Consider the following 12,218-nt stretch of genomic DNA (forward strand, 5'->3'; position numbering starts at 1 on the left):
AACCAATATGTATATCTTTCGACCGGATCAGTATAGCCCAGTGATAGTATTCTTATGTGTATTATACTTAAAAGCGAGAGGGTGCAACTCCCTCTGCGGGGCACATGTTCAATTCCTTCTAGAAGATGGTAGTCAACTGTGTATTTCTATATACTCTATATGCTATTTATGACACAAAAATTCGTAGCAAGACTAATCTAGCTCTCATTTTAGACGTCGTTGCCAATATTATTATTCGATCTTCCTCGAAACCGAGCCAGCCACGAAGTCTTGATGTCTTGCATTTGCCACTCTGGGGCGCCTCTCCTATCAACCTTTACCACGAACGGATCAGCATCAATGCCGAGGTGTTCGTTGCCATCCCTGTCAGTGTAGCGACCAAAACTGTACGTGGTCTCGGGGGCATTCCCCGCTCCATCGCTTTCTTCTCCACTGCTTCTTCTAGATATTGCTTCCCAGCCCGGCTCCGTCAGTCTGCTCTTAGCGACATATGCCAAGACCGACCCAATGGTGTCTGGGAAGCGCGGCAAGAACGGCGCGGGGCCGAAGGCATATACGATAATGGCCGTTACGACATTGATAGAAAGCAGGACCATGCTGATAATGAAGGCAACATCGGCCATGAATATCTTGGTAACGGTAATCTGGCGAGTGCCTTGAGTGGTGGGTGTTGAGTTCACAGCTTTCTCGAATATGGACGGGTTCTGCTGGAACAAGGCACCAGTGAGCATTCTAGCCACCGCCTCGATTTCGGGTACGAGCCTGCCAAGATCAGGTAAGGAAGTCGCGGGGTCCATGAAGGAATTGTTCCTTAATCTAGAGAGGTGCTCCAGTGCGGTCTCATCTCCTGATACATTACGCCATGGCATGGACGATGGGGCGACTTTAATGTATTCGAGAGCGATGTCTTCGAGGTTGCGTATATGGGAGCCGTTCCCGGGACCCAATCTGACAGGCCCCAAGTCGCTGACTCTGTTGGCTTGGAGTACCCTCCCAGTGCTGTCGACAGTCAGGTCAAACTCGGCTGTGACAAACTTCGGCTGGCATGCAACGCCCACAACCTCCGCATTTCTGATGACTGTGTCACCATTAATAGTCTGGCTGTGGGCCCAGGCACGCATAAAACGCCGGCTACATCCGTCTCCAGGGTCGAACTGTTCCTTGGTCATGCTCCCTGTTGTGTTCACAATGTTCTCTGCAAGGTACTTGGCATTGATACAATCCATCCAAGGTAATGCATCGAGGGTAACGGGGTTGGTGTTCAGAGGCTGCGCCATGAATTGAGGAGGATCAATAGTCATCCTTGTCAAAGCGGTAGGAGCCAGAAGTTTGCAAGATGCCTCAACCGTAACGCCGTGACTTCTTGCAGTATATGACTGGGAAGAAGAATCCAGCATGCGGTCGAGGTCAAAAGGTAAAAAAAAAATCCTCAGTAAGCCACGGTGGCAGTCTGGTTCCTGTCGTCCAGTACACTTCTGCGATAGTCCAATGGTCGGAGTAACCATTCGGCGAGGCGTGCACTTGTCTCATCAAGTTATCCAGTGAGTTCTTGGTTATAGTTGGAGTCAGTAGTTCGGGGATTTCGATAGCTTCGTCTTTGACTACGGGGAGTTCATTGAAGAGAGCACCCAAGCTGACTGACAGAGCGTTGCCAATGATTGCAACAAGGCAAACAATACCAAGCAGCAGATGTTTTGCTTTGGCCGCTCTCCAAAATAGCAATTGTGGTGGCAGCGAAGTGTACTCCAAGCAGATAGAATTAGAACTCGGGCTGCGGCCCCTGTGCAACTCGCTGAATGGCTGAATGGTGGCTAATAGACGATTTAAGAGTACCAGGAAAGATTGGACCAGAGTGGCGAAGACAATGGGAATGTAGTTCTCCAGGATCTCAAGGGTCAATTGGCTGATCATTGGAAGTGGCAAGCCTATAGCGGGTATATATGTTAATCGACGATCAAATTCAGTTAAATTATGCACTTAGGAAATCGCTCCTCACCTTGAGAACGCCGTTCGATGACTTTCAAATAGGTCAGGCACGACATCGCTGCTACCAACACTAACACAAATGCCAAACCGCTGAGCGGCTTCATCGTCGCAGGTATATCTGGCGTGTATAGGTGAGAGGAAGAGTGGTTATTATTGACTTGCGGGGCATTTGGTAAGTCCATAATGTCGATCTGAACCTCTCTTGCGTCCCCTTCGTCTCGTAGGTAAAAGCGGCGTCGGTAGAGAGCATGGCGAAGCCCGTCATAACTCTCGGCGTCTGTCTCAGACATCACCATTTTAAGTGCGTTGCTTCGTCTGACCAGACTTGCCAGCCCCTTGATAGAGTCAGGGTCAAACAATAGCTTAGTATTACCACTTCGGCATGACCACAACAATCCCAGGTTCAGTAGAGCCACTGCGAGAAGTAGACTCTCAACCGCGATTGCAAACCGCCGGCTCACGGTTATCCCATAGCGAGGAACTGTGGCAATGCCAGTGACGTTGTTCGTACCGGGGCTGGCTTCCAGCGAGTTGATACGGGCCACTGTTAATGAGAACAAGGTCTGGTGCATTGCCTCAAAGGTGCTCTTGAGAAGTTCCGCATCCTTGTATACCGATAAATCGATCGTATGCTTCCCCAACGCAAAACCTATCACATTCGCCAGAGTACGTTGCAGCCCGATCCCCATGAAGTGGCGATCACTGCTCACTCGATAGATGAAGCTCGAGCCCTCTCCCCCATCTGGCATATCTGGTGGCTGCGCACCACTCAGAAACGATTCGAAGGCCGTCGTGTTGAATTCGTGGTCGAGTCTCTCAGCGGCCCCCAATGGCTGCATGGAGCCATTGTGCTCAGCATGGAGCACAGATTGGTTTGAAGAGAGAGATACCAGTACTGGTTGTTTCCAGTACCGAGGCTCGCAAAAAGAAGCTGTGATATCCACATTTCCAGGGTGCCTCTCGCTCGCGTTTGGATAGATGAATGATGATGGGGAGTAGCGTCTAGCCCATATGACAAGTACTTGGTGGCGATTTTCTTCGGAACAGTGGCCTGTCTGGTTGAGGCCATATTCCGACCAGCTATTAGTCTGCCACCCGATATAGTGCATTGTGTAGACTGAACTGTCCTCAATTGGGACATCTCCTACCCTACATCCTCGACCGTTGTCAAATTCCCAAATAGTGCCTGCTCCTAGCCAGGTCGCTGTTGCGGGCCGGCACTCGAGGTCTGTGGTTAATCTCGTCGTGGTAACCGTGAAGTTGGTGTCCTTATTGACGAGTTCCGAGCCACCTTGAAACCGTGCTGGTAGCAGCGCGTAATTTGGGGTTGTGAAAGGAGGCATGGATTGGTCGAGGAATGTCGTGGCGTATGCGGTGTTTAGCAGCGTTGCATCCATCCGGAGGGATTGGCGGTTGACTGGCGGCAGTCCTGAAGTTACTAGAAATGGCGAATCTACACTCAAACTGAGCTTCTCTATCTTTAAGATAGCGCCCTGGAGAGGCGTGATTGTACAGGTGACGATCAGGACGATCATTCCACTCAAAAACACAGGCCAGTGTCTATTGAAGTTAGCCGGTCGTCCGTGGGAGCAGCGTTGATGTTATGCACTAACCTCTTGGAAGCGGCTCTGAAAGGCACCCAGGCGAAGAACGTAGAAGGATAGTCGAGCAGAAGCGAGTCTTCTGCCAATGCCCCTTCAGGCTTTGACATCTCCAGCCATGGCTGTATCCGCTTGCTGTCCGAGGCTACCCAATTCCATGCCAAGCTATACAATACGGCGACAATGGTCGGGAGATATAGGTACGCCAGATTCACAAGCGGAGGAATGTCGCCAGGTGATCCGGACAAGGCCAAGCCCCCTCCTTGTTTTTGGCTCTTCTGGTAAAGAAACTCGACCACCGCAGCTAGGACCAGTGTTGTAATGAAGAGACACGACAGCGCAGGGGCCTTCAGTGTCCATGGCTTCCACCCATTGTGATCTCGACTATTCGTACCCGTTTGCTTGTTTATAAGAAGATTCTGAGATGAGTTGCTCTCGCTGCGAGGGTTGTCCGGACGAAGAGTGGTCATTGAGGCGGCAATAATACACAATTAAAAGTTAATATACAGTAGAAGAAACAAGTAAAGAGAGTGTGCATCTTCAGGCAGGTGGGAGAGAGGGAAGAAGGAGGCATTTGTATTGTTCACTGTGTATGCAGAGAAGAGGAGTTGTCGACATTTACATGAACCAACAGCGACTTATAGGCGGCTGCTTGTCCAATCCCGAGCCAGTGTGATGGGATAAGACCCACTTCCCCGTGTAGTTATCCCTAAGGTCAGCGGCTATCCAAAACGCGCCTGCTATAATCCCCACTCAGCTGGTTTGAGTTGATAAGGATAAGAAAACAGTATATTTACCAAGGGAATGTCAACTACATAACATTTTGCAGATAGTCTTGGCTCACGACCCCAGAAAGTGTAGCAATGATGACGAGGGCCATGCTTCTGCACTAGTAGCTCCTGCCTGTCCAATGAACAAGACCCACTCCAAATGTTTTAAATAGGAATGATAAGTCATCAAGAGTGCACATAGTAAATAGATAACTTCAAAATTTTAATTTCCTTTCCTTATAATATGGTATATCCAAGTGCCCGTGTAAAACGATAAAATCTATGTACAGTAGAATAAAGTAAAAATGCCCAAACGCCATCTGATGACCATTCATCAGTGTTTATGTACCCCCAAAAAAGCAATTGCGTTATGGCTTATTTCTAAGCACGGAAAACCTTGACAACACGCTTGCCGGCAGCCATCTTCAGCTCAGAAGACTGTCCAGCTGTGCACTTGGTGCCAGGGGCCATTTGCATGACAGGCGACCAGACTCCGCTTCCACACTGCTGGAAGGAAGTGCCTCCAACACAGTTCCACTGTCCTTCAGTGCACTTGCCTGTCTGTGCACCCGCGGAGCCGGAACCAGAGCCAGAGCCCGGAGCGGGAGCGGCAGGCGCAGAGCTGGGAGCCGGGGCAACGGGCGCAGCACTGGGAGCCTGTGTGGGCTTGGCATCAGGCTGCTTGGTCAAGAACGCTCCACCGGGAATAGAGGGGGAAGCACTGGGCTTAGAGGCAGGAGCTGAGGCCGATGGGTAGCTGGAACCAGGACCGGAACCAGAGCCGGAACCAGCAGCTCCACTGTGCTTTCCACATCCGGTGGGGAGAGGGGTGCCCTTCCAAGCGTATTTGTCAATGTTGTTCTCGACAGAAAGTCCTGGGTTGGGAAACTTCCAGTCGTTGGTGACCTCGGGAGTCTTGCAGGTGTTGACACCAGGGACATTGGCAACATAGATGTCGGGCAGAGCATCGTAGTTGGCCTTGTCACCACCCGTTCCAGTGAGCTCCACCGCACCACAGTACATGTAGAACTCCCGGTTTCCAATGCGGTTTAGCCAGGACACGGAAATGGTGGCCTTGCCGGCAGGGATGTTCTCAGGAATCTTGTAATCGTAGGTGTCGGGAGCGGGAACGTCACCGACATCGGGCAAGTTTGCCGCTTGTCCGCGAGCTGGGCAACCGCCCTCAATGCTGTGGATGACCTTCCAGACGCTGTCAGGAGTTGGGCTGGTGTCGTATGAGATGGAGATCTGGCAAGAGCCTCCACCGTGGACCGCTGTACCAATCCACTTAAGAGTCTGCTTGGAACCAAGGGCATAGTCGTTGGTGCTTGTTGTTGTGAAAGCTTGGCCCATGCTGTGCTGGCAGGGGAACTGGCCAGCGCTCAAAGGGTCCTTCGCATGTCCAGCGTTCGCAGCGACAAATGGCTTTGGTTCGCTGAGGAGCATGTGGGCGTTGCTGACGGCGAAAAGCCCAGCCGCCACAAAGAAGTTTGCGTTGATCATTGTGAGAGAGTGTGTTGATATATCGTTCCAGACGATAAGTATCTTGTTCTCAGGGATGAGTTGTGATGGTAGTAGTCACAGACTATTTGTTCAAGGATGTAAGTGGTGTTGAGCTTTTTCTGAAGTGAAACATGCAAAGTTAGCCAAGACTCAAGACATGGGCGACACTTATAGCACTTGCTCATCTTCTCTTTGCCCCATTGAGCTGAGTATACCCATCTTTGCTCCTGACGGACAAAGAGCCTCATTGTTAGGCATGACGGAAGTCCAGCCTGCAGCACCCACAAGGGCATTGTAGACTTTGACGATCCGACAAAGAGACACTTGTCATACATATGACAAGTCAAGATGATCCCACAAAAAGAGGCATTTAAGAGGCAGTGGCAACTTACTCAGTACTGCTTTGTTCGAGTGAAGAAACAAGAGCAGGTGACTTAGTCAACAAGGGTTGGGATCGAGCTAGATCGATCTGTAAAGTTCGACGAGAGGACTCGAATGAAAGTGGTGCTCCAGGCTAGTTGGGTCAAGTAAAGTGAAGAAGATAGAAACAAAGAGACCTCGCCTCAAGGAGTGAAGGGTAGGTCTGATAGAGAAAGATCTGTCGCTGGGACTGCTGTCGTGCTGGTTGAAGAGAGTGACAGCCTGATGGACGGGGAGAGAAACGAACGTCTTATACCTGATGAGAGGCGAAAAAAGAATGGAAAGGCCGCCCGCCAACCGAGAGACAAACGCTAGAGAGAACGTATAGCGATGGAGTTGAAGGCGACTGGAGAGTCCGCGGAGTGGAGCGTGATGCAGGAACGAGTGATGAACTAGGGACGATTGGCTATAAAAGTAACGGGGTAGAGACATGGCTGCGTCCAGGGGTTGCACCCTGGATTCCCGAGATTCCCACTTAGTCTATAGAGTTCAGGGCTGGGCAAGCCTTCCAGGGAGCCCATCACGACCAGCCGGGCGCAGTCTCTTTTGGCCATGAAGAGATCTACTCGTTAAGTTTCGGAGCATTGGCGGAGGCGGGTCGGTGGAGTTGCCAGGGGTTCAGAAACGGAAAGTCGACGAGGAGAAATGATTGGCTACACAAATGTTTCGGCTTGGCAGCCAATATGACTAGATGCCATTCCTAGTGGCTGATGGACGTCTTTTTCCCTTGCTGGGGGGACCATTGGTTCTTGATCCGGGATGAAGTCAGGTACGATGGGAACGACTCAGTCGCCCCCTGAGTACTTACTTACCACTTACTTGCATCCAGACCCCCAAATAACAATGCCAGAATATCATATCACGCGGAGTTAATGACATGTTGGGATCGGTGTCGTGACTCTTTGAGTCTGCCCCGCGCCGCGCCACTTGGGATAAGCCGTCCATATCCAAACATACTACAGCCGCCACGGCTTGAGAAACCAACCCCTTTCATCAATCAAGTCAGCACTTTACTTTTTCATCTGAGAAGCCTTGCTGTTGAGATTCTCAGATGATCTGCATGTACAAAGCATTAAGCTTACTCCTGTAGGAATATCGACTGCACTGTAAGTATAGTAAGGTTGGTGGATGTGGCTCGGCACGGACGCTGAGGTCTAAAAAAGAAAATCGTGCAGGCAAAGAAACTTGTCATCGTTTGGACGAAATGGTGCTGTGGGCCAATGCAACTCGTGGGTGGCCATAACCGGTGGCCATGCATGCTCTGGAAAACAGCATGGAATATGCGGCTATGCGGCGTAGCAGATCAATACGTCAGTACCGGGTTTTTCTCTCTTCGCTTTTCCCCGACACCCCATGACCCTTGCACCCCTGCACCCCTGTCGCGAGTTGTTGAAGATAGTAGCAAACGCGGCTGTATCACTCGACGGCAGTCAAGCGTTACGCAAAGGACCCGGAAGAGATGTGCCAGTTTTCCATCAGCAGCCCTTTTTGGGAGTTTTGGGTCGACGGAAGGGGGAGCTATTCGCCAATGGCGATTTTCTAAAATGTTCTCTAAACTAGCTCGGCGAGCCTTCAGCCAATCTTTGCGGCCATGCAGGAAAACCTGTCGTCAAACCCCTGTCACCAGCCCCTGAGCCGGTGCTGGGATTTCCTAGCGGGGGTGCCAAGGTGCTGGACGAGCTGACGGGATTGGATCTGCAGTCTGCAGCCAGACTAAACTAGACTCACCGACAGCATTGGACTGGACCACCCTATCAGCCTATTGACCTACACACGATCATGTTACGACGTTGTGTGTCTTTCCAGCAACCCGCACCCATCCGCTAGAAAGGATAGGATCGCAGGCTACTGCAGATGTAGAACAGAACGAAAGTCTGAAACATGCCGTGTTTCAACCTCACGATGCGATTGGGTTTCTGCGTTGTCGCCGTCACGCTGACTGCTGCTCAACCTGTGCGGAGGAGAAGAGAGTGTAGATTCGATTGACTGACCAACCAATCCGGAATGCCGACATCAGCGGCAAAATTACTACAGTCAGGGCAGAAAGCACTGCATTTAGAAAATGCTCCGAGACTGGCGTCCCCTCTTTCCATCCGCAGCTAAAACAGGCAGGAATCAAAAAGAGGAACGAACGAGTGCTGCTAGGATGTAGATTCACCACTTTGGCACCCAGCATCTGAGCCGGCATGGGACCAGGAATGCCCTTGGGCTGCAATGGAGTTGCGTTTTACGCAGCTCACTTTGCTTGACTGGCGGCGGTAGGCGGCCGCTCAGAAGCCGCTGGCCGCAGTCGCCCATGGACAGTTCTGGACAGCTGCCTCCTGTCACTTGGGGGACTTGCATAATGTTACCGCTCCACAGATCTCGCGCTATCTCGGAAGGTGAAGTCACTAAGTGGCGGTGCGCTTGCTTCGATTTGGAGATTTGGGGCTTCAGCCCAGCTGCCAGCAGGGAATCACAAGCTCAGAGGCGGCCTCCGCGCTACTCACTTACACAACCCAATCTGCCAATGCTGTGGCATCCCGCAAAACGCCTGTAGGCTGTCTGCTTCTTCCCCCTCAATAGTGCAATCAGGATTCTGCTGTTACATTTTCCCACAAATTTCGATTAAAATGCGAGAAAATTGGCAATATGATATCACAGAACGAAATCTCTTTCTTCGGCTGCCTCGTAAAGACAACTCTTTGCCACAGTTGCGGCGAAAAGGACAGGGGAGAGTAAGTGCATCCTCGTACAGAACTCGTATGCGCCCAGGCGCAGGCAAATCGTTTACTGCCAGAGGCCTACATACCCATTCAGGAAAAAGCTGATGGGGGATCTACGGCTCGATTGGCCGAGCCAGCTTGGCTGCAACACCCGCAGGGGGTTTCCTCCGAGCCTCCTTGCTTTTACCGGCTCTCAGGATTGGGCGGATCCAGGCCGCATAGACTCGACCTTGGGAGCGATACAGTAACACGTGCCACGCCGCCACTCGAGCAAAGACCATAGTTCACATTTACGACGGCGCTTCGTACGCCCACTTAGAACTTCAACAGCTTTGGCGCTGCACTGGAGATGCGCTTCGATGACTGCTTACTCTATTGGCTTGAGATAGGTCTGAGACAGTCTAACAACGAATGGCCCAGGCTACCAGGGGCTGCCGGGCGGCAACTCGAGCTCCATAGGCAGAAATACATTCCAGCTTCGATTGCGGATACCAGGTCTATATTTCACTTGGGTCTGGTGTGGATTGCCTACGGCGCTACGTACATACATAACTCAGCTCTGGGTTCGTATTACCAGAACGCGTATTTGACCCGGGTTCCGGTGTTTGTAGTGCGGTGTCGCTGTAGCCCGATGGCATATCCGAGGTAGCATTATATACCGGCCTGTGCACCGGGATATATATAGGTGTGGATTGAACACGAAGAAACAAACGAGCGATTATCGCAAGTATGGCGATGTCTCGGGGGACTTCATGCTTGGAAGGGCCAGGGCCAGCTGCAGTGGAGCTTGTATACATATGTAGGGCGCCCAAGCTCCAGATGTGTGGAGTGTTTGTACAGCATGTCTCTTCGAACCTTGTTTTCACAGCAATCGCAATGGCCACTTCTAAATGAGTCATTTGGGTTGGATGCCTCCGTGACGTCGAGTCGCGCTTCGGTCGTGCCGCCGGGGTTTGGCACGCTACCAACGACGCTGTTGGAGAGTGCTTGCTTCGGTGCCACACATACTCCTCCTCCGGACTCCCGAAGTTGGAACCTGACGAGAACACGACAATCACAAGATGAGTATTGGAGCAATTTCCTAGTGAATTAATTACACATGCAAGGAACTGATAGGGGACATGAGCAGCCGGGTTGAAATGCGTGCAAGACAAGTTATTTCACTGATATAGCTGCCTTGTTCTACTTTCTTTACAAGGTGTGGACGACATGGTCCGTAAGATGACAATGAGTTTCTATTGAGCAATGTCATCCATCTCATAGCTAGAGGTCATGTGCCCTCTAAGTTGTATCGACTCATACATTTGCATAGCTCCTCACGCCACATAACCTTCTGCCGACTCGCATTACCGCTCAAGAGAAGTTCTCTACTGACCCATACAGAGTGGTTCCAACATCATTCGAGCTTGTCACTTGATGTGTACGTCTCGGAATCAGACAGCGGCATCCTTTTCTTCCTTCATTTCAGCTGGGGTAATCTCAGCTGGGGCGAAGTGATCGGTGTCCTCGAAGCCATACTCCTCGCGCGTCCACTGCTTCATCTTCTGGGTCCGGAAATGGTGATAGTCCCACTCACGGGGCTCCAAGCCTGATGGATCTAGGTAGACGTAGGTCTGGCACTCGACCTCGTCGCCCTCGACGTTGCCTTCGCCCTCGTCGTTGCCGACTTTGGTCAGTAGCTTGGCCTTGACGGTCTGGCGCTCGTACTCGAGGCCCTCGAAACGATCCAGGTGGAACATGTTGGCGTCGGTCAGGCCCGTCACGTACATGCCGCGGACGGATGCCGTCTCGGAAGCGGGCTCGGGTCTGATGCCGGGGTAGTCGGCGTACTTGACGCAATGGCGGCGGAAGCCGTGGAGGATGGCCGGCTGGAATGAGTGTAGGGTCTTCAGGACAGACACGTCGATGTTGGAGTTATTGTAGCAGACGGTGAAGAAGACCTCTGGTGCCATCTGTGCCCATTGTCAGTACAGATCCGTTTCCCTTTCGTTACCAAGGAAGTGCAACTGCCACTTGTGGAGATTCCGGCAGAGACGGATTCTCACCCAAATGACGAGCAGTGCTCAGACTGGTCACTTACTAGAGTTCCTGCTCCAAATTAGCTGTTTGGTCTCAACAGAGATATAAACATGATTCAAGATCTAACTTACCATAGAAGAATGCAGTATGAACACGGCCAGTGCCATCATTGCCTGCTGCGTCCGACATTGTGGTTCTGTTTCTCTTGATCCTTGTCGTTGAAGTGCTGATTATGTAAGTGAAAGTGGTGGTGTAGGCTGAAGACAGAATCTAGAAGGATATGACGATCTGCGGGTGTTTTGATTTGTTCAGCTCAAATTACGAGTGAGAGGGTTCCCATATATAACTCTCCGACCCAAACGATTCCTAGCAAACGAGCCCTAGTGGTTGTCACCCTGAGAGTTTCCTCAGAGAATTGATCGATCTTGTCGCAAAGGGCGTTTTTTTGTTCGTTGCCAGGCAGCAATAAAACAAGTTGAAGACAAGTGCAATTCGATAAAGAAACAACGCGTAGACCTCTTAAGTGCACAGTTTCCTTGGTTGCACATGCATTGTTTTCCCGTGGGACAGGTTCCTGAGATATGTCGAGTGGCATCTACTATGAAATGGACTATTATATACTTCAAAGGAAAGGGCAACCACCAGCTACTCATTACCCCTCCAAATGCATCACTTGTAGTCCATTTACCGGAACGGGCAGTTGAGGAGGGGCCGATCTGAATCACCCACCTATGGCCTACGGAGTACTTGCAGTTCCAAAGATAAGATAAGATAGATAAACCTTGGTAGATGCTGGTTGAGGAGCGTACCCCGGAAAGAAAAGAATGGGAGAGGCTCTTCGGAGAAACCTTGGAGCGAGCCTAGCGCGCCCCACATTGATTTGGCAGCTCGAGGTCCCTCCACCACGGTTTCTGTCGCGTTTCTCTTGCACTTGTAGGTTAAGCTACAGCTGCTTGTGATAAAGTGCCAGCCTTGAGCTTCACGCTTTTGACTTGAAGCGACTAATGATCGTTTTTCTTCCCATGATACCCCAAACTTTCGTTTCAAGTCAATTGCAAGCTGTGGAATCTTTCAACCATTACACCTCACATTTTTGTTGGTGTTTTTACGACGTTCTTCACTAATTTTTCTTTCGGCAAAGAGTACCATCCATCGCCCAGTGCTGCAGCATCGCGAAAACTGAGAATCGGCTGGACGACGAAAGCGCAACATCA

The 12,218-nt window shown here is 51.0% G+C and overlaps 4 protein-coding genes across 4 annotated transcripts; all 4 read right to left on the reverse strand.

Moving 5' to 3' along the window:
- Positions 1–209: 209 nt before the first annotated feature.
- PG998_008343 (uncharacterized protein) lies at positions 210–1,301 on the reverse strand (the record flags this gene model as incomplete). The annotated part of the gene is made up of 1 exon (XM_066875159.1): positions 210–1,301. The coding sequence occupies one exon, from the start codon at positions 1,299–1,301 to the stop codon at positions 210–212; it is 1,092 nt and encodes a 363-aa protein (XP_066731104.1).
- A 106-nt stretch (positions 1,302–1,407) lies between these two features.
- Positions 1,408–4,057, reverse strand: PG998_008344 (uncharacterized protein; the record flags this gene model as incomplete). Its single annotated transcript, XM_066875160.1, has 3 exons — positions 1,408–1,925; positions 1,997–3,546; positions 3,600–4,057. The coding sequence occupies 3 exons, from the start codon at positions 4,055–4,057 to the stop codon at positions 1,408–1,410; spliced, it is 2,526 nt and encodes an 841-aa protein (XP_066731105.1).
- A 681-nt stretch (positions 4,058–4,738) lies between these two features.
- Positions 4,739–5,860, reverse strand: PG998_008345 (uncharacterized protein; the record flags this gene model as incomplete). The annotated part of the gene is made up of 1 exon (XM_066875161.1): positions 4,739–5,860. One exon carries the CDS (start codon positions 5,858–5,860, stop codon positions 4,739–4,741), a length of 1,122 nt encoding a protein of 373 aa, XP_066731106.1.
- Positions 5,861–10,418: 4,558 nt separating this feature from the next.
- PG998_008346 (uncharacterized protein) lies at positions 10,419–11,193 on the reverse strand (the record flags this gene model as incomplete). Its single annotated transcript, XM_066875162.1, has 3 exons — positions 10,419–10,937; positions 11,066–11,073; positions 11,136–11,193. 3 exons carry the CDS (start codon positions 11,191–11,193, stop codon positions 10,419–10,421), a joined length of 585 nt encoding a protein of 194 aa, XP_066731107.1.
- Positions 11,194–12,218: the final 1,025 nt, after the last annotated feature.

This window comes from Apiospora kogelbergensis, assembly GCF_038363985.1.
Source record: "Apiospora kogelbergensis strain CBS 113332 chromosome Unknown utg000005l_segment0_segment0, whole genome shotgun sequence".
Lineage (NCBI taxonomy): Eukaryota > Fungi > Ascomycota > Sordariomycetes > Amphisphaeriales > Apiosporaceae > Apiospora > Apiospora kogelbergensis.